Source organism: Acanthamoeba castellanii, assembly GCF_000313135.1.
Source record: "Acanthamoeba castellanii str. Neff unplaced genomic scaffold scf7180000084730, whole genome shotgun sequence".
Taxonomy (NCBI): Eukaryota; Discosea; order Longamoebia; family Acanthamoebidae; genus Acanthamoeba; species Acanthamoeba castellanii.
Window position 1 is genome coordinate 335,433 of NW_004457598.1, and position 23,205 is coordinate 358,637.

Below are 23,205 nucleotides of genomic sequence, written 5' to 3' on the forward strand. Positions count from 1 at the left end.
CAGCTCCCGCCGGATGTGATCACGACCGCATTTTTTTGGTTGTCTGTCTTCTCCCTGTCTTCTCCACGCGCACGTTCCGCCACATGTATCTCCGACCTAATATCACCCTTATCTCCGGGATGAACGGCGAGCTCATTTTTGGAATTTGAAAAATTTATTGTAATTGGAATGCCACATTCTTCACAAGCTGATGCTGCACACGAACAAGGAGAGCAATCGAGTGATTGATCGTCCGGCAGATCGAGGGTGTTGGTTACGGCCTCCATAGAATCGAGAGGCTGACAGAGTTCTCAGAACGATCACATTTGAAGATGGATGAAGATGGCGAAGGCGTAACCTTTGCATCGAGCCCCACAGCCCTGCTCCTCGCTTCGCACGGTTCCACGTCAGCCCAGCAACTCCAAGATCGCCTCAAGGTACTCGCGCCACCCAATTCGCACTTTACGGCGATTAGATTTCTGCCATCAGCATCCCTCCTTCTTTCTTCTCTTTCTCTTTCCTTTGCAATCGGGCTGCCTCCTTTCGTGACCATCATCTCATCATCGTCATCTTCGGTTGTAGGAATGGCACCAACAGATTTATTGTTTGGCTTTACTTGTTTGTTCTTTGCTGGCGCCCACTCACGTTCGCTCTCGGGCAGGCGTTGCTGACGCGGCTGGGGCACGTCGGACGGTCGGATGCGGGTGACGCCGCCGCCTCGCTTCTCCTCGACGACGCCGCTTCCGCGCTCCTCGCGGCCGCACCCTCGCTTCTGCGCCATCGCAAGCACTCGGTCCGACAGCTCGCCGGCGCGTGCTTCCACGAACTCGGCCGACTGTGCGCGCTGCCCAGGGACACCGACGACGACGTCGATGATGACAGGGCCGAGAGCAATGACGATGACCGCGCCGCCGCCGAGGGCGTGGGTCGCGAGAGCGGGGAGGGCGAGGTGTGCCATAGTCCGCTGCTGCAGAGCGCTGCGGATGGGGTCGACGACGGGGACGGCGAGATCGTGGGCGCGCGGCGCCCGATGCGGTTTCGCCGAGCCAAGGGACTGGGCAGCGACACAACCAAGCGAAAGCCGCCACCAGATACCATCAATGAACCAGCAGACGAAAGGGACAAGGAGGTATGCATGCGCGGGTGCTGTTGCATGGTGTTTCGCGTGGCGTTGTGTAGTGGGCGGCCTTGTTGACTCGTGGGCAGGTTGACGACGATGACGACGAGCGCTTGGCCAGGCAGTTCGACGATTACCCCATTTCCGCCTCACGTAGAGTTAACCCGATCACTCGTGGCGTCTGTGGTCACTGCTCCTGCTCACCTGTGCGTGTGCGTGTGCGTGTGCGTGTGCGGTGGTGCGTGCGCCGTGTGCGTAGTGGAAAGCGAGGTCCTTGAGCTGATGAAGAAAAAGGATTGGGCCAAGACTTCCCTCGGTGCCCCCAAGACATGGCCCGCACCCCTGAAGATTGGTACACGCGTCTAAATCATCGCCACGATCGTACGGGGGGGAGGCGAGCATACATAACTAACCCTCAAGTTGGCCAACCACAGCGTTCGAGTGCATGATGAGCTCTCGCTTTCCCATGAGCCTGGCCTGGGGTGACGATTTCCTGCGCTTCTACAACGACGCCTGCATCACCTTGCTCGGCGACAAACACCCCGCTCATTTGGGTACGACTGCTGGTTTACACTACCACCCACCACCACCAACTCAACATGATAACAAAGGCACACCGGCGGCCGAGGCTTGGCCGGAGATCTGGTACATTATTCAGCCGATGCTGCAGCAGGTCCTCGCCACGGGTCGACCTACATGGGTAACCAACAAGCTGCTGCCGATGAAGCGAAATGGCTTTGTCGAGGTACGCCGCAACCACTCCACGCTCTTGGCGGGTCGCGTTATTGCGAGAGACGCATGTGGCCGTGGAGCAAGCAGCTGCAGGCGCCTGGCCCACTCATGCCACGCCACAACTGTGCGTTTGTTCCCCCCCCCCATCAGGAGGTGTACCTCACGTGGTCGTTCAGCGCCATCCGCGACCACGACGGTGTGCCTCGCGGTGTAATGACCATTTCGTTTGAGACCAGCTCCGACGTGATCTCGAGCAGACAGATCCAGTACGACCACCAACACTTCCTCTGTGTGTGTGTGTGTGTGTGTGTGTGTGTGTGTGTGTGTGTGTGTGTGTGGTGTGTGTGGTGTGTGTGATTCAGCTCGTACCGCTCGACGCGGTTCAAGATGATTACCTATGGCTCATGGCTTCGCACAACGCAAAACTGTACACAGAGCACTGCAAGCGCTGGCGTCGCGTGGGCTTGAGGCCAGTACGTGCCAAGAAGTTCGCGAAACCGTGTTCGACATCTTCGCCAAAGACTGCACGTAAGCTCGCCCCCTCTCGCTCTTCTGCCCGTAAAATACAAATAAAAAGGAATAAAAAATATGAATTCTAAAAAATAATTAAAGAACTAAATAACTAAATGATGTTCCTTCTGGCTCGCAGATACGACATCCCGTTCGCCTGCCTATACCTGTTGGACGACAGCATCGGTGGAACCGCCCGCCTCGCCAACATGGTCGGCTACGCCCAGGATTCCCACATCTTCCCGACCACAGTGGTCGTCCCGCCGGTGGACAATGGCGGCAGTGACAGCAGCGATGGGAGCGACGGCGATGAGAACGAGCCGAGCGACCAGACCGACGATAGTCATTACGAGCGCGAGCCGCCCGCACCTATGGATCCTCTTCATTATCATCAGCAGCAGCGTACGCTCGAGCTAGAATTCGCCCGGCTCTTTCGAGAGGTGCTCCAGACCCGCGAGTCGCGGCAGTTGGACCTTACACCGTTTGAGGAAGTGCAGCCCTGCGGTGGATGGAACGAACGGCCACGGTACGCACGCGTACCACTCTCTATTCAATCAGAGAGCTCACTCTTTGTGTGTGTGTGTGTGTGTGTGTGCTATGTGCTGTGTGCTGTGTGTGTAGAGCGTGTGTGCTGTTGCCGCTTACCTCCAAGACGGGAACGAAGACCCCGGCGGCGGTCTTGGTTGCCGGCGTCAACCCACGCCACGCGCTTGACAACACCTACAACATCTTCTTCAACCTGGTGGCGTCCCAGGTCGGTGCGCTCATCGCCAACGCCTCCTCCAAGGAGGAGGAACACCAGTTGGTCCAGGTACGTAGGCCGCATCTCCCACTCACACTCACCCCAAGCATGACCCTCACACCTTCTTACCACCTCCCTTATTATTTATTATTCTTTTGCCGTCAGACTCTGGCGGACCTGGACCGGGCGAAGACGCTCTTCTTCTCCAACATCTCGCACGAGTTCCGCACGCCGCTCACCCTCATGCTCGGCCCGCTCGAGGTATTATTCACACGCATTCTTTTCTTTTCGTGTTGTGCCCACGACAATGTTGTTGGTTGTCGTGCCTGCAACAGCAATGCATTGATAATCGCGGCTGGGGCGGATTGACAGGATCTGCTGGCCAAAGGGGAGGTGCCGGAGAAGGAGCTCTTGCTCGAGCAGCTGTCGTTGGTGCACCGCAACTCGCTCCGGCTCCTGAAGCTGGTCAACAGCCTGCTCGACTTCTCCAAGATCGAAGCTGGGCGCATGCAGGCCTCGTTCCGACCGCTGGACCTGACCCAGCTCACCCAGGACCTCGCCTCCACCTTCCGCTCTGCGGCCGAACGGTACGCACCACGACACCCACCACGACAATACCACATACAAACAAAAAACAAAACAAAACAAAACAAAACAAAACAAAACAAAACAAAACAAAACAAAACAAACACGTTTGTGTGCCACACAGGGTTGGGCTGAAGCTGGTGATCGACTGCCAACCGCTCAACCAGTACGTTTTTGTGGACACGGAGATGTGGGAGAAGATCGTGCTCAACCTCCTGTCCAACGCGCTCAAGTTCACCATCAAGGGCCGCATCGAGGTCCGCCTCGTCCCCGTCTCAGGTGCGCCTCCCAATCATTGCGTAGCAACAAGCCAATCATTTGTTCCCATGCAACATACAAGGTCGTCTCACCGTTGCCATGCAACTACGTTTTATTTACTTTGTGGAAATTCCTTTTTCAGATACGCACGTGGAGCTGGTGGTGCAGGACACCGGCGTGGGCATTCCGTCGGAGGAGCTGGGCAACCTCGGCAAGCGATTCCACCGCATCCAGTGCACGGGCGGCCGCACTCACGAGGGCACCGGCATAGGCCTGGCCCTCGTCTACGAGCTCGTGCGCATCCACGGCGGCACTGTGACCGTGGAGAGCCAACTCGACGTCGGTACCGTTTTTGCTTCTGTGTGTCGTGTGTCGTGTCGTGTGTCGTGTCGTGTCGTGTCGTTGGTCGAGCCGTGTGTCTTGCGAACAAATTGGAATGTTCAGACGCTTTCTCTTGTGCATTCCAGGCAGCACATTCCGCGTTCGCATACCACTGGGATCCGCGCACTTACCACGGGCGCAGGTGTCGATCGCGCCCTTCTCGCCGTCGCGCGTCGGCGCCAAGAAGCGCTACTCGGCCAACCCCTCGTGGTGGCTGCCCTGCATCGAGGCTCTCTCCTCCTCCTCGTCGGCGTCGCCCACGCCCTCCTCCTCGCTCTCCTCGTCCTCTTCCTACTCCGAGAACTCCCCGCGGTTCCACCCCTCGCCGGCCCCGGCGACCTCCGCCCAACCACCATCGTCGTTGACATCGTCGACATCATCGTCAGCATTCCATTCATTCCACCCGCCGCCCACGCTGGCCTCGATGGTGCTGCCCGCCTCATCGCGCAGCCGTCGGTCGTCGATTCACTGCATTCTGGAGAACGCGGCCTCCAAGGCCTCTACGCTCTTCATGCCGCCGTCGCCCCTGGGCGCCGCCTCGCCCTCCTACGGCGACTTCGCGGCACGCGCGGTCGGCAGCCGCGCGAGCCTGGGCAGCTGCGGCAGCGGCGCGCGACGGTCGTCCTATCCGGCCAACCACCCCTACCACTTCGCCGGCGGCGGCGGCGGCGGCAGCCAGCACTCGACGCCCCGCGCGTCGCTGGCGCACAACGCACCGCCGCTCAGTAACCAGCGCCGCTCGTCGCTGCCGCAGTACTCGGTGCCGGTCAACTCGCCGTTCGTGTCCTACGGGCTCGAGCGCGTGTCGTCGGAGGTGCCGTCGGGCTACGCCAACACCCGACGCGAGTCGCTCGCGTGCCTGCCCTCGCCCAACACCTCCTCGCCCTCGCCCTCGCTCACGCCCTACTCCTCCGGCTCCTGGGAAGTCCCACTCGAGGTACGGCATGTCACCGCACACGACACGTCGCGCACACACGACACACGCAACACACGTGACACACACGACAACACACGACAAGTGCTGACATGTTCGTTTGGCTATGGATCGTGCAGGCCAGCATGCAGCAGGACAAAAAGTACAGAATTCTGCTGGCCGACGACAATTTTGACATGCGGGAGTACCTGGGGCGTCTGCTGAGCGAGAAATACGAAGTGGTGACCGTGTGCGATGGTACCGTCACACACGACACGACACGACACGACACACACACGGCACACCGCCCACCCAGGATCTTAAATCGTTCATGTGACAAATTGTGCGTAAAAGGTTTGGAGGCTCTGCATATGGTGGAGTACATGGACATCGACCTCGTGTTGACCGATGTGATGATGCCTCGTCTCGACGGTCTCGGCCTTCTCAAGGAGCTCAGGTACTCACGCACGCACCGCACACGCGCGCATTGGTGCGACATGCGAATTGAGCGGCGGATTGGTGGGTTGTGTGTGTGTGTGTGTGTGTGTGTGTGTGTGTGTGTGTGTGTGTGTGTGTGTGTGTGGTGCAGGCTGCGGGACCAGACGAAGACGATACCGGTGATCCTGCTGTCGGCGCGCACGGGCGAGGAGTCGCACTTGGAGGGGCTGGCGGCAGGGGCCGACGACTACCTCATAAAACCCTTCACTGCGCGCGAGCTCCTCGCCCGCGTGTCGGCGCACATCCACATGGCCTGCATTCGCATGGAGTCCACCCAACGAGAGCAAGAGCTGCGTCTCCAGGTACACACCGTGCACACCCCTAATAGCACACGTGTCATCACACACGCACGCACGCACGCACGCGCGGGTCTGATGTTACGGTGATCGCAGGTGGGCGAGGCGAAGGAGGGCATGGAACGCATTCTGGCGTCGATTCAAGACGCCTTCATCGCCTTCGACTCCCACTTCCGCTTCACCTTTGTCAACGACAACGCGGCGCTCCTCTGCGGCGCCGAGAAAGAAGGTTAAACCACATCCCTCTTTCTCTCTTTCTATTCTTCTTCTCTTGTCTTCTAACGAACCGCACACACCGCACACACATACCGCACACACCGCACGTACACACCGCACACACCGCACACACCGCACACCGTATAGACATGCTGGGCAAGGACGTGTGGGAGTACATGGTAGACACGAGCGACGGCATCGTGCGGCGCAACCTCGAGCGGGCGATCACCGAGTCGGTCGACACCACGTTCGAGTTCTACCACCCGTCGCGCGACTGCTGGTACGAGGAGCGGATCTACCCGGGCGCCTACGGCGGCGCGTGCGTGTTCATCCTCGACACGACGGCGCGCAAGAAGACCGAGGAGCGCCTCTCGCTGCTGGCCAAGGTCAGCTCCGTCCTCTCGGGCTTCATCGACCACCACATCCCCTCCCTCATCGCCTCCATCCTCAAGCTCGTCGAAGGTACCGTTCGTGTGTGTCGTGTGTGTCATGTGTGTCGTGTGTATCGTGTGCGTGTGCGTATGGTATGTCGTGTGCGTGTGAGCTGAGCTGATTGGGGTCGTGGGGGCGCAGATTCGGTGGTTGCGGAGTGGTGCATATTGGACGTGTTGGAGGAGGCCGGCGGGAGTCTCAAGCGGATCTTCACCCCCAAAGCCCTGCCTGACAAGTGGGAGGTCGCGCCCATCCCCGCCGACCCAACCGATCGTACTCTCTCCATCCACCTCTCCCGCCCACCGCACAATCGCACACGCGCGCACGCACACACACGATCGCACACAGCCACGCACGACCGCACACGCGTGCTAAAGCAGAGTGGGGGTCGTGTTGGGGTGCAGTGAGCGAGTTCGACTTGACGGTGGACCTCTACAACGGCGAGCGGGTGGGGGCGCGGGCGTCGCTCGCGGACTTCATCGCGGTACCGCTGGCCGCGCGCGGCCGCATGTTCGGCATTTGGCTCTTCGCCCGGTCCTCGGCCTCGCGCCGCAGCTACGTCGACGAGGAGCGCGCGGCGTGCGAGGAGCTGGCCCGGCGGGCGGCGCTGGCCATCGACAACATCCGCCTCTACCAGGACGCCGAGAACGCCAATCATGCCAAGGACCACTTCCTCGCCGCGCTCTCGCACGAGCTGCGCACCCCGCTCACCCCCGCCCTCCTCCTCTCCGAGACCCTCCAAGGTGCGACATTCCACAACATTCCGCACAACATATATAAGTATGTATCGTAGCTTTATAGTAATTAATATGTCGTGCATTTTATTTTATATCCAGCGGACGAATCGCTGCCGCAGTCGGTGATGGAGAGCATCCGCACGATCCACGAATCGGTGGAGCTCGAAGTGCAGCTCATCGACGACCTGCTCGATCTGACCAAGGTCGCCCGCGGCAAGCTGCAGCTGCACCGGCAGTACGTCGAGGCCCACGAGCTGGTCGACCGCACCCTGCGGATCGTGGACCACGAGCTCCTCAAGAAGAAGCTCCTCCTGCGCGTCCACCTCAACGCCCAGCACCACCTCCTCCACGTCGACCCCGCCCGCATGCAGCAGGTCTTCTGGAACATCATCAAGGTACCCCTTTCTCATTTCATTTCATTTCTTTTCTTCCTTTTTGCTAATATTCATTTTTTGACATGGAATGTGTGAAGAATGCGATCAAGTTCACCCCCTTGGGCGGCTCGATCACGGTGAGCACCTCCAATCTCGAGGCGCTCGACGACGGCGACGGCAACTTCACATTCCTCACCGACAGCCCGCAGCAGCACGGCGGTGGTGAAGCGTCGACCCTGTCTTCGTCGGCGTCGGCGCCCGCGTCGACGTCATCGGCCACCCCCCGGCGTGGACCCGACGTCGTGCCCAAGCTGGCCATCAGCGCCGATGGCCAGGCCCTGCTGCCCCTCAAGGTGCCGCGCAGTCTGAGCGGCAGCGCGAGCTCCAGCGCGACGAGCACCCCGCGGTCGCCCTGCGCGCGGCGCGTGCGGGCCATGCTACGAATCGAAGTGTGCGACTCGGGCATCGGCATCGAGAGCCACATCCTGCCGCACCTCTTCCACGCCTTCGAGCAGGGCGACGCCTCCATCACCGTCCGCTTCGGCGGCCTCGGTATGGGCCTCGCCATCTCTAGGTATATAACTCTATATCACAAGAATAGCAGACATATTGTGTTAACACTCGTGTCGTGTCGTGCGTGTCGTGTTGTGTGTGTCCAGTTCGCTGGTGAAGCTGCACCACGGGTCGCTGTCGGCCACCAGCGAGGGCAAGGACAAGGGCGCCTGCTTCACCATCTGCCTCCCCACCGTACTCCCTCCCCTCCCTCCTCGACCCACATCCCTCTCACCGTGAGCGCCAGCAACTCACGACACGACACGACTCGACTCGACACGACACGCGCTCGTGCAGGTGTATTCGCGTGGGTTGGAGGAGACGGAGTTCACAGCCGACGTCGGCGCCGATCTGGCGTCGCTGGTGGCCTTTTCCGCGCAACGGCTGACCGAGCGGGGCGGCGGCGACGACGAGCTCAGCTTCTCGGCCTCGTCTTCGCTGTCGACATCGCCCACGTCAGCCTCGGCGTCGCCCTCGCACTCGGGCGCGCGATCGCCCCGCTCCCCGCGTGGTACGCCGCTGTCGCTGTCGTCGTCGACAACAATGCCAAGCAGCCTGGCGGCTGCACCTGATGCCGGCGCGTCGTCATCGGCGTCGACGTCGACGTCGACGTCGGCATTGGTCGGCGCCAACCCATTGCGACAACGGCGGCCGCCGATCTCCGCTTTGCGCCCGATCAAGACAACGTCGCAGCCGGCGCTGTCGACCTCGTCGGCCGGCTTGCTATCGTCGTCGTCATCATCGACATCGTCCTCGTCCTCGTCCACCACCACGAGGCAGCTGCGCATCCTACTCGTGGAGGACAACAAGTCGACGCTCCTCATCATGTCGCGCCTCCTTCAACAGCGACTCGGCTACCACGTCACCGTCGCCTCCACCGTCGCCGAAGCGCTCGATGTACGCCGCCTCATACATGCTACCCCGCTGTCGCGTCGTGTCGTCCCTGACCTCGAGTCGTGTGTGTCGTGTCCCGCGTGTGCGTGTGCGTGTGCGTGTGCGTGTCGTGCAGGCGGCGGAGAAGAAGGAGGGCATGTTTGATCTGGTGCTGAGTGACATCGGTCTGCCCGACGGCACCGGTCTCCAGCTCATGAAGGCCCTCAAACAGCGGTGGGGCCTCAAGGTTTGCGCCTCGGCTCGTCGCCGCTGCCCCATGTTTTTTCTCCCAACTCACTTAAGTGAGTCGTGTGCGTGTGTCACCGGAGCGCAGGGCATCGCGCTGTCGGGTTACGGGATGATGGAGGACGTGCAGCGGAGCAAGGACGCCGGCTTCGAGACGCACTTGACCAAGCCCATCAACTTCGCCGTCCTCACGGCCACCATCCAGAAGGTCCTGCCCGGCGGCACGGCCCCGTAGTGCCTAGGGCCGTATGGTTCGGCGCAAATAAACTGCACAAACAGCACGGTCGAAAACGGGCTCAAACATGTTCAAAAAGAAAGGTGGCATTACGACTGTTTTGAAAAGAAAGGGACTTTGCCAGTGGTGCAATGGGGGGAAGTGTTAATCTGCCAACTGCATCATGCACATATCAGCCTTTACCCCATGTGATGCCCCCTCCTTGAGGACCAGACCCAGACACAAGACCAATGAGCAATGTGTCAGAAGGTCAGAACACAAGAGGGAAGGCTGAGAAGCTGTGGAGAGACATGACAATGTAAAAGGGAAAAAAAAGATGATGTATCTTGTAGGAGTTTGTAGTGATACAAGCATAAAGTGAGAGAAAGAAAAGGAAGCCATCAGGGCTTGAGGGAACCCCAGTATTTGGATCCAAGGGAAGCTTTCTGAGCCAGGGCTCTTGGCTTCCTGACCAATCCCTTTCTTGCTTCTCAGCCCTCCTTGCCACATCCTCCATCCTCTTTGAGGCAAATCTGAGGTACTATCTCTCCTCCTGCAGCAACATCTGGCTCCTCACCTTCCACTCCAAACGCCTGAGGCCATCTGTCTCAAATCCTGATTATGTTTGGCACAAAGGTGAGTGGTTAACCAACTGACTTGTGTGGTTTGTGTCCACTTGAAGAAGTTGAAGCAGCAAAACCAGGCATAGATACAAGTGATGTGGAGTCAAAAACAAAAACAAAAACAATCAGGCAAGATAGATGTGCAGAGTGAGACAAAACGCACTCCCACCAACCACCGCCACCAGTGGTGAATGTGTATTCACTGATACCAGGGCTTGGGCTTGTCTTCCCCCACACAACACTCCACTCACAAGAGCATTCATGCTGCTCAAACCCCTCAAGAGTAGTCACCAATTTTTTTTAGTCCTGGGGTCCCACTAATAAATACCCCAAAAAGCCAGGCCCAAGGAGCAATACACAACACAGCACCCACAACAAGAATGGAGATTATTGACCTTGATGACTTTGATGTCTTGGCCAAGAATCTCACCGCCGATGACTTCATCTGAGCCAACAAGAACTCGCTGATCCTGATCTTGGATGACGATGAATATGATGACATGATGGACTACATTGAGGACAGTGATGATGATGATGAGAATGAACCCCAGATCATTGCCGTGACAATGTCCAACAACATGGACCATGATGCCATATTCGATCATGAGCACTTGAGCATCTATGACCATGGTGTGACGGTGTGCCAGGATCTTGTCGACGCCACACATGACTGGATGACAAGGATCCTGTGTGATCAAGTGTGGCTCAAGGAACCACAGGCCTGTGGATTGCCTTGGATGATTGAATGTGAATGATCTGAGCACTTGGGATGCCTTGGTGGTCTCAACTTTGAGGTGCCTGGCACTGGCAAGACGCTCATGTTCCTTTTGCTCATCGCGCTCCAGGCACCACCGGAAGATGTTGGTGTGCCATGGATGAAATGTGCCATGCTTGTGTTGACGCTGAGCCGCGTGCTCTGCCAGGTGTGGATCAATGAGATCCAGAGCAAATTGCGCTGGTTGTGCCTTTGTGTGCTCCACTATCATGGCTCTGATCACCGATGCATGTTTGAGTGAGCTGAGAACCTTGGTGAGTGGTGGGATATTGTGCTCAGCACCTATGGGATCCTGTGATCTGAATCTTTGGCCAAGCATTGGCTGACGTCACTGCTCTTTTGTCAGTTCAACTGTGTCGTACTGGATGAGGCACATGCTGTGCTCAACAAGGACACCTGTGTGGCTGGCGTCATCGCGGATCTGCAGGCGCTGCTCTGTTGGGCGATCACGGCGTCCCCCATCCACAACACGCTCGATGATATTGTGCTGCTCCTCTGGTTCCTCCGTCTCCAACCCTACACCGCCTCTCCACATCAATGGTGTAAGGATATCATGGACATTGCCTGGTGGGATTGCGCTGGGGCGCTCCGCCGACTTCACGCCATCCTCGCGCCCATTACCATCTGGCGTGGATCGTCCCAGCTTGGATTGCCGCCCATGCAGTACAATGAGATTGTGCTGCAGCCCTCCGAATTGCAGAAGGCCTTCTGTGATGCCCTGCTTCGCTACTGCGGTGTGTGCGTGTGTGATCTGCTCAAACATGCCGAGGAGAACCGGCGCGAAACTACAGCATGTTGGTGCTCATGCTCATCAACTACATGCGCGAGGCCGTGTGCCACCCGAGCATGGTCATCAACTCGATGAAGCGATTGGCTGACATCAGGAAGAAGCGCGATGGTAATCAAGAGGTCGACGATGACGAGGAGGATCCCGAGGTGACGGCGAACGAGATCCAATGTGCCATCGATCGGCTCATGGCGCTGTCCACCGACGAGGGCCGTGAGGATGAGTGCTGCATATGCATGGAAACCGAGGCCACGCTGCTCGCCACGCCGTGTTATCACGGATGCTGCGCCGGATGCTGGGAGAAGATCGAGAGCTACGCATCCGATGGCATCGTTCGATGCCCACAGTGTCGCGCCGAGGTGTTGGGCACGGCCCCTCGCGAGGAACGCGTGCAGGTGCTACAAACCGAGCTCGAGGTGGCGCGTGCGATCCCGAACGCGGTTGACGAGAGTGCGTGGGACGAATCATGCAAGATCGACTACCTGTTGGCCGAAGTCAAACTCCATGGCGCCACCGACAAGATCATCATCGTGTCGCAGTGGGTGCGCCTGTTGCGCATCGTGGCGCGCAAGCTGGAGGAATCCGGACTCGCGGATCAGGAGGCCATCGTGCGTTTGCAGGGCGACGTGAGCGCCGAGCATCGCACCGAATCCATCCGCCGATTCCAGACCAATCCCGACGTGCGGATCTGTCTGCTGTCGCTCAACTCGTCGTCCGAGGGCATCACGCTCACGGCCGCCACGCGCATGTACATACTCGATCCGTGGTGGAATCCGGCGCGCGACTACCAGGCACTGCATCGCATGCACCGGATCGGACAAACGCGACCGGTCACCATCAACGCCATCTACGTCGCCGATACGGTCGAGGACCAGATCCGGACGATGCGCGCGGCCAAGGGCGCGATCGCGAGCGCCACCGTCGGCGATGGCGCACCACCTCAAGAGTTTGATTGGACACAGGAGGCAAAGATCATCTTCCAGCTCGATACCGACGACGTGACACATCGCAAGCGCAAGGCAACACCCAAACCGCCACCGAAGTGTGCCATGCCCGGATTCTCTTCGTCATCGTCTACACCATCGGGCTTCGACGCCGGATACGTGCGGCAAGTGCGCGAGGAGATCCAAAAGATCCGAGAGAGACGCGAGCTCTCGCGTCGACCCGCCAAGCGGTCTCGATTCTACAACCGACCAACACCGACTCCGCCAAAGCCCGTGTACACCACGAGCAACACGGAGGGGCGCTTCCTCACGGGCGACCATCCGCTTTTTTTGTGATTTCATCAGCGATGCCGAACGCCATGCCATGCTCAACGACATCATCGCCGCATCCGACAATAAATGATTATTTACATCTGGCTTCTATGGCACGCAACTCACCGAGTATGATTCGCTTGTTTCGGGCCACGAGGGCTCGGTTGGGGCCCGCTCGTTCGCGCAAGATGGCGGCCCCATCGGGATCCCGCTCGGCCACGTCATTGATATCCTTGAGCGTCGGGCCGGGCCACAGATGCCAGGCGTAGACGCCGTACGACGTACCCAATGGTGGACGTGTCGTGGGCGGCGGCAGCGCGTTGCGCGCGATGGCAATATCGATCTCTCGGCTGATCCGGCCCGTGCGCGTAGCATCCGCGGCGATGATGGTGGTGTGCTCCTGTGGATGGTGTTTGCTGTTTGAGGTAATACCCTGGGTGCGATCTATTTGGCGACGGCGCGCGTCAGCGCGGTGGCGCCGATCGTCGCGGTGAGGACGGCGATGTAGGTGGCGACCACGATGGCCACGTCCAGCATGCCGAGCCCGACGGCGGCCACGTTTTGCCGCTGGTGGTGTCCCTCGGTGGGCGTGTACACCATCGCCCACACGAGAAACACGAGCGCGCAAACCAGCAGACCCAGGAGTTCCGTGCTGCACGCCGCCAGCATCTTTTGTCGATCCCTACCCGAAAACAGCGTCCACCGCAGTAACGCGTCATGGAGAAGGAAACCGATCTGCGCCTCATGAAGACCGCGGTGCTCCCGATGCTGCTCTTCTGCCTGGTCATCGCGATCGCAACCACTATCGCCGCCTGGGCGCTGCTGCTCTGACAGACATGGATCCCGACCACCCGCTCTACGCGTCACTGCAACCCGACCTGTCGCCGCCGCCGTCGAACGCTCAGATCATGCACATCGTCAACCACCAGGCACAATGTCCGGCAGCAACGACAAGACCAACGGTGAGGGCAAGAGCAGGGGCAAGGAGCTCACCTGGGCCGCGATCATTGCCATCGTGCTCCTGGCGCTGCTCGGCGGCGGCTACCTCTACATCAAGTCGAAGCACCCCGAGATGCTCGGCGGTGGCGCCCGCGCCTAAGCAATAAACGCTCTCCGTTTTTCTCGAATCAGTGCACAGAAGGATGTCGCATCGCGTCGTTCTTGTGGTCATCACGATCCTGCTGCGCTGCGGCGTATTTGCGCTGTGCGTGTGGCTCATCTTTCACGCCTTCCGTGGCATTGCACATGCGCCCGATCCGGCACCGCTCGAGGGCATGACCAGATCACGGGCAAGCGGAATCGGACGGGCGCACAACTTGAGTTAACCCTTGAGTTGTGCGCCGTACTTGCGAGTACGGCGATCAGTACATGGGCGAGATCTACGTGCGCCAGATGCGCGGCAGGCGTCCATCGGACGCCGAACTCGGCGCGATCATGGACGAGCTGTCGGTGTGCGAGTTTGCCGGTAGCCTCAAGCCCATGATCCGCAGTGTCGGCGGGCGCAATCCGCTGATCCCTCTCCTCCCGCCGGCGAGGGACAGGGAGACGGGCCACCGCCAATACTTTTGCAGCGAACTCGCCGCACATGTGTTCAAACGGTTGGGCGTGATGCGTCCCGATCTCGACGAGCGCACCTATCATCCGAGCAGTTTTCTCGCGGATGAAGACATGGAGATCGCCGACGGTCACGAAGGGTTCTGGCATTTTGTGAGGCCACTTTATGTTTCTCAATGAAGCGGAATCGGGGAAACATCGATGAGCAAACCGTAGATGCTGACCTTGCCGGTGTATGGCCGTCGCTCTCGCCCTCATACTCCCAATCGACTTCGCAGTTCTTCCAGATCCATTTGTCAAAGATCTCCTCGCTGTCGAACGCGAGGTTGCACTTGTCGCGTTTTGGTGGCTACACTCCAGGTCACTTGCCACTGCCAGCAACCCTCTGTGTGTGACTTTTTTTTGAACTTTTTTCTTGAAAATAAATAATTGTTTGTTGGTATCTCTCTCCCAAGATGTAGTCGCCACGACGAGCTTTTGTGTTGCACAACATGGGAAAAGGAAATCGGCAAAACTCGTGCAAATTCCCATTACTGTAGCAAAACTGCGTTCCGGATAACCACTAAATTATTGATATTTACTGGTGGCCGACACCGATCGCATCAATCTTCGCCACACAACCGACACATCGGACAGCCGGTATGCAAGCATACAACGCAGGAGTGCCGCAAGTGCAGGTACAGCCTCCCTTCGCCCAACAAACTACACCTCACACCGGTTTTTTCTAGATGGCAAGAAGCCTTTCGTATTACCCCCAAGTTTTCATTTCTTTAACTTATGTGTTTGATTTTCTTTGATCAACATTACCAGCTTCTTCGTGAAGTGGCCTACGCCTGTTTGATCCTTCATCTGCCTCTCTTCTCTTATGCACTCCAGGTGGTGCTGGTTGGTCCTCCGGGCCATGGGAAGGCGGCGTTGTATGGGCTGCTCCTGGTCAACCTTGGTGTGGTTGCGCGCCACACCATCGAGAGGATTGTGCAAACTTACGGCGTGCGTTCTGCCTCAACATGCAGCTAATCACCTCAAGATCGAGCGTGCTTATCACACGACCATGACCATCCTTCATCATTGTTGTCACACCGTGAACTCATTGATGAGGCGTGGCGTGTGGTGCAGGCCAGGTATGATGCTGCCCAAAGTTATGATGATGGACACACGCTTATGACAATGTACGCATCCCTGCCGATTGCAAAGTGAAGTGCAAACTGTGGGAAAGGCAGTGGTGCTCCTTCACAGTTCATATATATGATCATCTCATGTGCACGGATAGCGGCAAGAAGGTGGAGATCGCCAGGACTGCGTTAACACTCGTGAACACACCCTCTCAGCCGTTCCTCTATCGGGAGCGGATCAAGGCAGTGGCAAATGTATGCCCCTCACACACTGGTCCGCTGTTGCATTCTTCCCGCTGTCTTTGCATTTCACATCACGCATCTCTCCAATGCAAGGCCGACGTGGCTGTTCTGGTCGTCTCAGCAGAGAGCCAAGAGTTTGCCATCTGCATGGCTGATTGCAGCTCCACGTCTCTGTTCGAAACAGCTCTGCTCATCAAGTTTGATCCTCCTCCATCTCCTCTCTCCTCCTTCCGCTGCAGCATCTGTTGAGAGCTGACATCAGGCGCGATTCACTTGCTCTCTTCAAGGGCGGTCGGGATCAAGCATGTGATCGTGGCCATGACCAAAGCAGATGCCGTGAAAACTGAGGCAGAGACAGAGGAGGCCGTGCAGGAGCTGATCATGGGTCGAACACGACAGGTTGAGGAGATGCTCCTTTTACTGCGCTTCAAAAGGCACGTCAGGGCATGCAACAAGAAGATGCGTGATGACCGCTCACAGTCGCTCCTCAACACCTTCATGATATTGGTTCCTGATGACCAGTGGTCTTGTCATGCAATTGCAGGGAGAACATCCAAACGACCATCACGAGTGCGCGGGAGAACAAGGGACTGACTGATGGCTTCTTGCCTGATTGTCCTTGTGTGGCTGATGCTCTGTGCAACATCCAGTGCGTCTCTTGCCGTGATCTCGGTTTGCATTCTCCCTCGCGATGAAGAGGAGTCTCATGACCACACTTAATGTCCTCGTACGGACACATTGGCTTGTATCGGTGTCCAGAATGGAGAAGCTTCCTCTTCAGAAGAGTGCACGACTGCAGCAAAAGATGGAGGAGCAAAGCCAGCAACGAGCACCTTTCCGTCATGCCGTCATCGAGACCCACTGGGGTACTGAGTGGTGATGATAATGTGGTCAACGATGCAGATCCTCACTCATTTGGGACTGCTTGGTTCTGGTGATGATAGGCAACGGTCTGGGTCCTGTGGGCCTATGCGGCCGGGTCGTTTCGGGAAAGTTCAACCATGAGTACGCACACATGAGCAGCTGGCCCTTCACCAGCATCAAGGAATGCTGAAGAAGCCCTTAGGCCCAATAACTGACCAAAGATGCACCAATCATCTAAACCACTCAAACAGCGACCAGCTGGTCTATTACCCAGCAATGCGCTACAGGCCCAATGAAGCAAGAGTAGGAAGAGCAGAGCATTGTTGCTTGGTGCTTTTGCCCCCTCATACCACAACCATCACGCTCTCTGCTCACCATTGAATATGGCGCCATACAGGTTCCGACTGCGGAGGTGGGTGTATGGTTGCGGGTCAGCTCACACAACATCCGCCAGAGCTACATCCGGGAGGGTAACATTATCACGCACTCTTTACATGCATGCAGTTGCCCCTCCTGAGTGTCACCTTTCTTGTCTTGCATGCAGGGTCTGTTGGAATGACTGCCGAAGAGGACGGCCAGACGATGCTGCAGCTGACAGTGTTGGAGTTCACAGCGCGGCTGCATGCAGTCAGCCCCGTCAGTGCCAAGGTTTGGGTTGTTGAGTGTTGGATGCCGTGTAGTTGTGATTAATGCATGGGCAGTAACTGATCATCTTTATTTCCACGTATCACATAGGGAGAAAAGGTGCTCTCGGTGGGGCAGACGCTGACATTGCACAGCCATGGCGCTCATGCCGTGTGCCAAGTACTCCTTCCTGCGCCTTTGTCTTTCCTTTCACCAGAGAAGGGAAATGGCGAGTCAATCAGTGCGTTGATCGGATTGCTGTTGAGGATTGTTCTCATGCGGATCTTCAGATCATGGCGATTGAGGGAATCAAGCGAGGTGGAAAGGCCCTGGAAGGACCCTTCTTCACTGTGGATAAGGGGGATGGTACGTACTTTGGCCTCTCACTTGCGCTGATGACCCCTCTTGCTTTTCCCTCATCAGCCAACGGACACCTGCTGCCTCTGCAGTTGCCGAGGTGCGCATCCGGCCGCTCAAGCCGTTTGTCATGGAGCCTTTTGAGAAGTTCCCGCCTCTGGGACGCGTGCTCCTTTACGAAGCTGGCCTGGTACCTATCCTCTTGACAGTGACATAGCATGTTTTATCACAATGCTTTATCTATCATGCACACGATCATGTTCTCATACTCGAATGTGTTGGCAGAGAGCGTTCGGGCGTGTGAAGCAGGTGGTGAAGCTGTTTAAGCCAAGCTTCGTCGATCCGACCTTCTTTGGCAGCGAGGCCATATGGCAGCAGATTGGCGAGGAGCCTCAACTGCTGTTGGGCCGCAACGAAGACAACAACAGCCTCATTCATCTCTTCATCACCCACTTCGTACGCACCTGCCACTTCCTAGTTCGGATTGCTGAACTTCATCATCATCATTAATGAGTGTGCAACCTTTCCCGATCTCAGCACCAAGAGGAAGAGAGGCTGCTGGAGAACATCACCAACGTGCTGCGCATGGTGGATCGGAGCTTTGGTCATGCGGCCGTGTTCATGCTCATGCGCGTGCGCAACAACGAGGGCCACATGGCCCTCCACCTTGCCCTTCGCGCTGGTACGCATATGCAGTGCGTTGTTTTGCTACGCGGCACATACAAACACCACAAACATTCACCCGTGCACACCTGCCTCTATCACCAGGCCTGTGCAAGGTGGCTGCAGCGCTCCTGTCGTGGGGATCACCGTTGATGCCGAGCCCGGCCGAGCAAGAGCAGCTGCGCAGGCTTTGGAAGAAACCCGTCGACACTCCCATCCGCTGCTTCATTGGCGGTAGAGCCTTATCATCCTTCTTGTCCTGTCTGCGTACACCTTTTTCTCTCCTAATCAAGATTATGATGATTGCAGGCAAGTGCGAGAAAAGCTCGCTGAGTCTTGCTCTTCTGTGCTTGCTGGTGCTCTCGCGCGATCGGTACGCCTTCTGTCATTTGATGTTGTTCAACCCATCTGACGCAAAAAGCGTGACAACTGATGCCCTTGGCGTCCTCATTGTTGTTGTTGTTGTTGCGGCAGTGAGGAGTTCACCAACCTTGATGAAATGCTGCCGCCAAGGGAGATGCCGCAGCTCTTCTTGATTGCCCTCCAGTCGTTCGCCCGCGCCCAGCCGTCGGTCGATGCCCTCTCCGCCCAGCTTGCCACCTCAACTCGTCTGTGAAGGTTTCAGTTCCTCTTCGAAGGGACACAGTTTATTGTGCCCTGTTACGGAGGCATTCAATCAGAAAAAAAGATTTTCCAAGCTGAGATCGTCACCTACGACTTTGCGAGTGGGGCTGCAGTGCTCGACTCCTACATTCATTGGCGATTTGCACCGCGTCGCGGTTATTGGCCCAGCGATTCTTGTACTCGGCATAACGACGAGCAAGCCAGATGATGGTGGTGCTATCGTGCCAACGCCACAAGACGTCCGGTTCGCAGGGGTGGCTGTTGAGATGGACGTCGGTGGCGCTCGGGAACGTGCGCGCGTGACACCAGTAGTACACAAAGTTCTTGTTGCACTGTTCTAGGCGGATGGTGTGTGTGCTTTCGAGAACACGGGACCATCGCGGAACGGATGGATGTTGCCCAGGCCGCGTAAGATTACCACAGCGTGACCCAATTTTTGCCCACGCAGCGCACACCACGCATCGTTTGTTGTTATCTCAATGGTGTCCTCCATGTGAGAGCCCTTGTCCATCCGAATTGTGTACAAGCGATAGCATCTCAAGCACAGGAAGACGCCGTCGTTTACACGGCGTTCCCATCCATCGGTCATCGTGCCAGACTTGCAGGTTTTGCGCCAGCAGCCTGTCTGCGTCTAGTTTCATCTTAGTCGGGCATGTTGTTTGCGTGAAATGGACACTTCGAGTGGTTGTTTATAGCTTGTGGTAGTCCATGTAGGCCAACCCAATAGGAAAACAAACAATGCACAAGATGATCGTGGTTCGCGTGCGCTTCTTGTCCAGCAAGTCCACGAGCGAAAACGGCAGCTCCGTTGGGGTGGTTTTTGTCACGCCGTCGTCATCGTTGGAGCATGTCATCGCCGGATTTCAGAAAAGGCTCGTTGTCGTCACCGCCGCCACCACGCCCGCGGCCAACAGGATCGCCGTTATTCCCAACACAACAATGAGCGCGATGCGATACTTCCGGTCACGATTCCGCTCAGCGTCGGGCCTCTTCTGTGTTTTCTTGGCGCTCGCCCACGCCTCGTCCTTGGCGCCGCCGAGCGCGAATCCGCCGATGCGCTCGCCCAACTGGTCAAAGATGACGAGGAACTTGCGCCGCTGCACGAAGGCCGCGCGCACGGCGTTGTGATCCTGCTTGGCGTAGATGCCGGCGAGCGGAAGCGAGATGTCGAGCTGCCGGATGGCGCCGCCCTGTCCGACGACAAAGGTGGCGAACTCGGGCCGATCGACGCCCGGCTTGTGATGGAGGGGTTGGTCGGCGAAGGTGAGCGTGGTGTCGGGCACCGCGCCGCCCTTGGAGAGCGAATCGAACAGCGCCAGTGCTGAATCGCGCACGTCTCTGGACATCTTTTCCATTTCTTGCACGCACGGTGGGACAAATGAGGACGCCTCGCAGGGACGCGTTTATTACTTTCGCATGCTCAGCCACGCGCCGACGACCAGGGCGAGCACCACCGCTGCGCCAATGGACGTCAGCTTCCAGTTGGTCTTGATCCACCCGATGATGCCGGACGACGACGATTCCTCGTCGGCGTCGCCCGTCGCTGTTTTGGCGATCTGTTGCTGTGGATCGACGGAAAGATCGGCGCGATCCGGCATCGAGGTCGACGCTGGCCTGCACCTGGCCCTCCGACGAGAAGATCGTGAGGTAGCGCATCCACTTGGCCGAGCGCCTTTGAAGGCCTTGCGCACGGCGGCCTTGTCGGTGTCCTTCTTGGATCGCTCGTCGGGCGGCGATGCGGGGTGGCCGCGCACGATCGAGCGAGGTTTGGACACGTGGTAGACGTCGAGGAAGTTGGCGGCCTGTCCCGTGGCCTCGGCCGGCTGCGCGTTGGCCAGCACGAGCACGGTGCCGGGCGGCGCGTTGCTGCGCAGCGCCTCGAAGATCCTGAGCGCCCGCGCCGATCGCTTGGCAATGAGGAGACTGCCATTGGAGAGTTCAAATATGCAGTGACCTGGGAAACATGGGAATCATGTGGATCTAAAGCAATCACAAATTGTGCCTCAAGGTTGTGGTGAGAGGGATTGCTGAGGAAGATGTGCCACTGTGTTGCATGATGTTGGCTGGGTGGGTGCTGGCGGGTATGGATGAATTAGTGGAGATGGACTGCTGCCAGCGCAAGAACAAGACCAAGGACGAACAGTGGTGTTGCAACATGTGCAAGAGCGTCTACTGCTACCATTTCTCCTGCCTCTACAAGATTGTGCACCATGGGATCAGATTGTGCTGTGCAACATGCACTTGAGCTACAACTACCTACCAGTGCTACATAACAGATGGCAATTGTGAGGACTGGGACAATCATTAAAGGTTGTACAGGTCAGCACATTTTTTATTGATTCTGGGCAAGATCCTCAACAATGGCCATGCATCTCCTCCCAAAGGATCCAACAGATCGCCATCCAGGTATTGTCAAGATGTGTTACAATCAGATCTCATAGTGGTCACCATCCTGATCCTGCACCACCAGCTTCTTGCCAATGAGCATGATGAAGTTGAATCCAATGATCTTGGTGATGGCAAAGAGGGCCACAGTGGTCATGGAGCTGTGGTACTGTGGATCCTTGTGCATGTGTGCTATCCACCACTCCAGGTAATCAACTCCTGGCCAGCTACCTCAGCATGGATCTCACAGTCACACCATTCAGCAGCACAAACAACATGTTTTTTGTTCACAGAGCATCACAAACCTGCCCCAGAATACCATACTGGCCATCAAAGACATCAACTGCAGCATCACCAGGCGCGCCACACCTACGTTTGGCCAGCTCCTCAACGTTTTGGACAGCATCAGTGGCAGCAGCAACAGTTGCATCATCATCATCACCACCAATCACATCAGCAAGCTTGATCTGGCACTTACCAACCAGGGCAGATGGACGTCACCTTCAAGGTCAGGATGCCCAACAAGGAGCAACTCCATACCGCCTACTGTGCCTACTTTTGCAACTGCCCCAAGATGCGCCCACACATGGATCTCAAGGCACACACATTCAACTTTTCTTGCATGCCAGAGGACATCCTCAACAAATCAAAGCAATTTGTGATGCTCATCTGCAAATCCAGATCACAGGCATCATGCACCACCATTGAGGGCATGCTGAATCACACACTCAATCACAAGTGCATCATTGAGGTGGTCACCAACTGTCTGTGTGAGGCCAAAGAATTCAAAGCCAAGGCCAGATCTGACCTGGAATCTACCAGGTCAGATCCCAGCAACGCCATCATAGCACTCAACAATATTCTGGCCAGCAATTAATAATCACATAAACATGAATGTCAGGTGTGATTTCATTTCACATTGTCTTTTCACACACCCACACCACCAAAACAATGTCAAACAGGGACTAGACCATGACTGATGGAGAGGTGGAAGATGAACTGATTGAAGAGGTGGAGCAGGAGGAACCTGAACAAATTGAAGAAGAAGAAGAGGAGGAGGAAGAAGAGGACACCATGACATCAACCATCAAACCCTTCATCATCATTCCCAATGGTGATCACCATCCAAGCACACCCAATCACAGGCTGGGCCAGATGATGTATTACAAGGACAAGCTATTCTTCAATGCCTACATCAAGAAGGAGTCACATCATCATTGGGTGCTGGTGACACCACACAACACTGGCGCAATCCTCAAGGCCATCAAAGATGGATTTTGTTCAGATCTGTGCAGTCATGGTGTCAAGAGCATCACCCAGGAGGTCATGTGCATGTTGCTGACCTGGGAGGCCCTCATGTTGCCTCTCAGAGCATCATTGCACTCAGCAAGGATCAGACCAAGATCCTACTCACCTTCAATCTGGAAAAGCACCAATGCAAGTGGGTCATCTCCAGTGACACTGCAGTGCAGTGCCTGTGCAAGCAGCTGTGTGATGCTCTCAGCAAGGGCTGCAAGATCTCAGCTGCTGTCACACTCCCTGTCATCATCCCAAACACTTAATAAAGCCTCTTGGGCATGAACACCAGCACACTCACATTGTCCATCATTCCCTTGGCCATGGCACATCACACAAGTTCCTTGGTGGCTGCACCAACATTGGATCAGACAATCTGCGCTGCCT

General features: G+C 57.1%; 10 protein-coding genes and 1 pseudogene across 10 annotated transcripts; 7 read left to right on the plus strand and 4 right to left on the minus strand.

Annotated features, from left to right (window-relative positions):
- Positions 1-311: 311 nt before the first annotated feature.
- ACA1_386370 (uncharacterized protein) lies at positions 312-2,360 on the plus strand (the record flags this gene model as incomplete). Its single annotated transcript, XM_004347161.1, has 8 exons — positions 312-416; positions 641-1,108; positions 1,186-1,249; positions 1,356-1,448; positions 1,531-1,650; positions 1,708-1,841; positions 1,979-2,094; positions 2,264-2,360. 8 exons carry the CDS (start codon positions 312-314, stop codon positions 2,358-2,360), a joined length of 1,197 nt encoding a protein of 398 aa, XP_004347211.1.
- Positions 2,361-2,457: 97 nt separating this feature from the next.
- On the plus strand, positions 2,458-9,676 carry ACA1_386380 (response regulator receiver domain containing protein; the record flags this gene model as incomplete). Its single annotated transcript, XM_004347162.1, has 20 exons — positions 2,458-2,864; positions 2,960-3,149; positions 3,246-3,341; positions 3,453-3,667; positions 3,790-3,944; positions 4,066-4,266; positions 4,391-5,241; positions 5,358-5,475; positions 5,572-5,674; positions 5,807-6,017; positions 6,108-6,240; positions 6,375-6,689; positions 6,801-6,932; positions 7,064-7,402; positions 7,496-7,791; positions 7,869-8,344; positions 8,430-8,517; positions 8,620-9,219; positions 9,332-9,442; positions 9,530-9,676. 20 exons carry the CDS (start codon positions 2,458-2,460, stop codon positions 9,674-9,676), a joined length of 5,184 nt encoding a protein of 1,727 aa, XP_004347212.1.
- Positions 9,677-11,096: 1,420 nt separating this feature from the next.
- On the plus strand, positions 11,097-13,120 carry ACA1_386390 (helicase conserved Cterminal domain containing protein; the record flags this gene model as incomplete). The annotated part of the gene is made up of 4 exons (XM_004347163.1): positions 11,097-11,201; positions 11,400-11,787; positions 11,826-12,382; positions 12,461-13,120. 4 exons carry the CDS (start codon positions 11,097-11,099, stop codon positions 13,118-13,120), a joined length of 1,710 nt encoding a protein of 569 aa, XP_004347213.1.
- Positions 13,121-13,187: 67 nt separating this feature from the next.
- ACA1_386400 (uncharacterized protein) lies at positions 13,188-13,765 on the minus strand (the record flags this gene model as incomplete). Its single annotated transcript, XM_004347164.1, has 2 exons — positions 13,188-13,496; positions 13,553-13,765. 2 exons carry the CDS (start codon positions 13,763-13,765, stop codon positions 13,188-13,190), a joined length of 522 nt encoding a protein of 173 aa, XP_004347214.1.
- A 699-nt stretch (positions 13,766-14,464) lies between these two features.
- ACA1_386410 (uncharacterized protein) lies at positions 14,465-14,830 on the plus strand (the record flags this gene model as incomplete). Its single annotated transcript, XM_004347165.1, has 1 exon — positions 14,465-14,830. The coding sequence occupies one exon, from the start codon at positions 14,465-14,467 to the stop codon at positions 14,828-14,830; it is 366 nt and encodes a 121-aa protein (XP_004347215.1).
- Positions 14,831-17,786: 2,956 nt separating this feature from the next.
- Positions 17,787-19,129, plus strand: ACA1_386420 (uncharacterized protein; the record flags this gene model as incomplete). Its single annotated transcript, XM_004347166.1, has 7 exons — positions 17,787-17,859; positions 17,943-18,040; positions 18,136-18,306; positions 18,388-18,532; positions 18,619-18,747; positions 18,823-18,886; positions 18,988-19,129. 7 exons carry the CDS (start codon positions 17,787-17,789, stop codon positions 19,127-19,129), a joined length of 822 nt encoding a protein of 273 aa, XP_004347216.1.
- A 91-nt stretch (positions 19,130-19,220) lies between these two features.
- ACA1_386430 (uncharacterized protein) lies at positions 19,221-19,493 on the minus strand (the record flags this gene model as incomplete). Its single annotated transcript, XM_004347167.1, has 1 exon — positions 19,221-19,493. A coding segment is annotated over one exon (273 nt), but the record flags the coding sequence as incomplete, so codon positions are not given.
- A 507-nt stretch (positions 19,494-20,000) lies between these two features.
- On the minus strand, positions 20,001-20,483 carry ACA1_386440 (uncharacterized protein; the record flags this gene model as incomplete). Its single annotated transcript, XM_004347168.1, has 1 exon — positions 20,001-20,483. One exon carries the CDS (start codon positions 20,481-20,483, stop codon positions 20,001-20,003), a length of 483 nt encoding a protein of 160 aa, XP_004347218.1.
- A 60-nt stretch (positions 20,484-20,543) lies between these two features.
- Positions 20,544-21,709, minus strand: ACA1_386450 (annotated as a pseudogene).
- Positions 21,710-22,012: 303 nt separating this feature from the next.
- Positions 22,013-22,399, plus strand: ACA1_386460 (uncharacterized protein; the record flags this gene model as incomplete). The annotated part of the gene is made up of 1 exon (XM_004347169.1): positions 22,013-22,399. One exon carries the CDS (start codon positions 22,013-22,015, stop codon positions 22,397-22,399), a length of 387 nt encoding a protein of 128 aa, XP_004347219.1.
- A 95-nt stretch (positions 22,400-22,494) lies between these two features.
- ACA1_386470 (uncharacterized protein) lies at positions 22,495-23,084 on the plus strand (the record flags this gene model as incomplete). The annotated part of the gene is made up of 2 exons (XM_004347170.1): positions 22,495-22,880; positions 22,910-23,084. 2 exons carry the CDS (start codon positions 22,495-22,497, stop codon positions 23,082-23,084), a joined length of 561 nt encoding a protein of 186 aa, XP_004347220.1.
- Between the last annotated feature and the right edge of the window lie 121 nt (positions 23,085-23,205).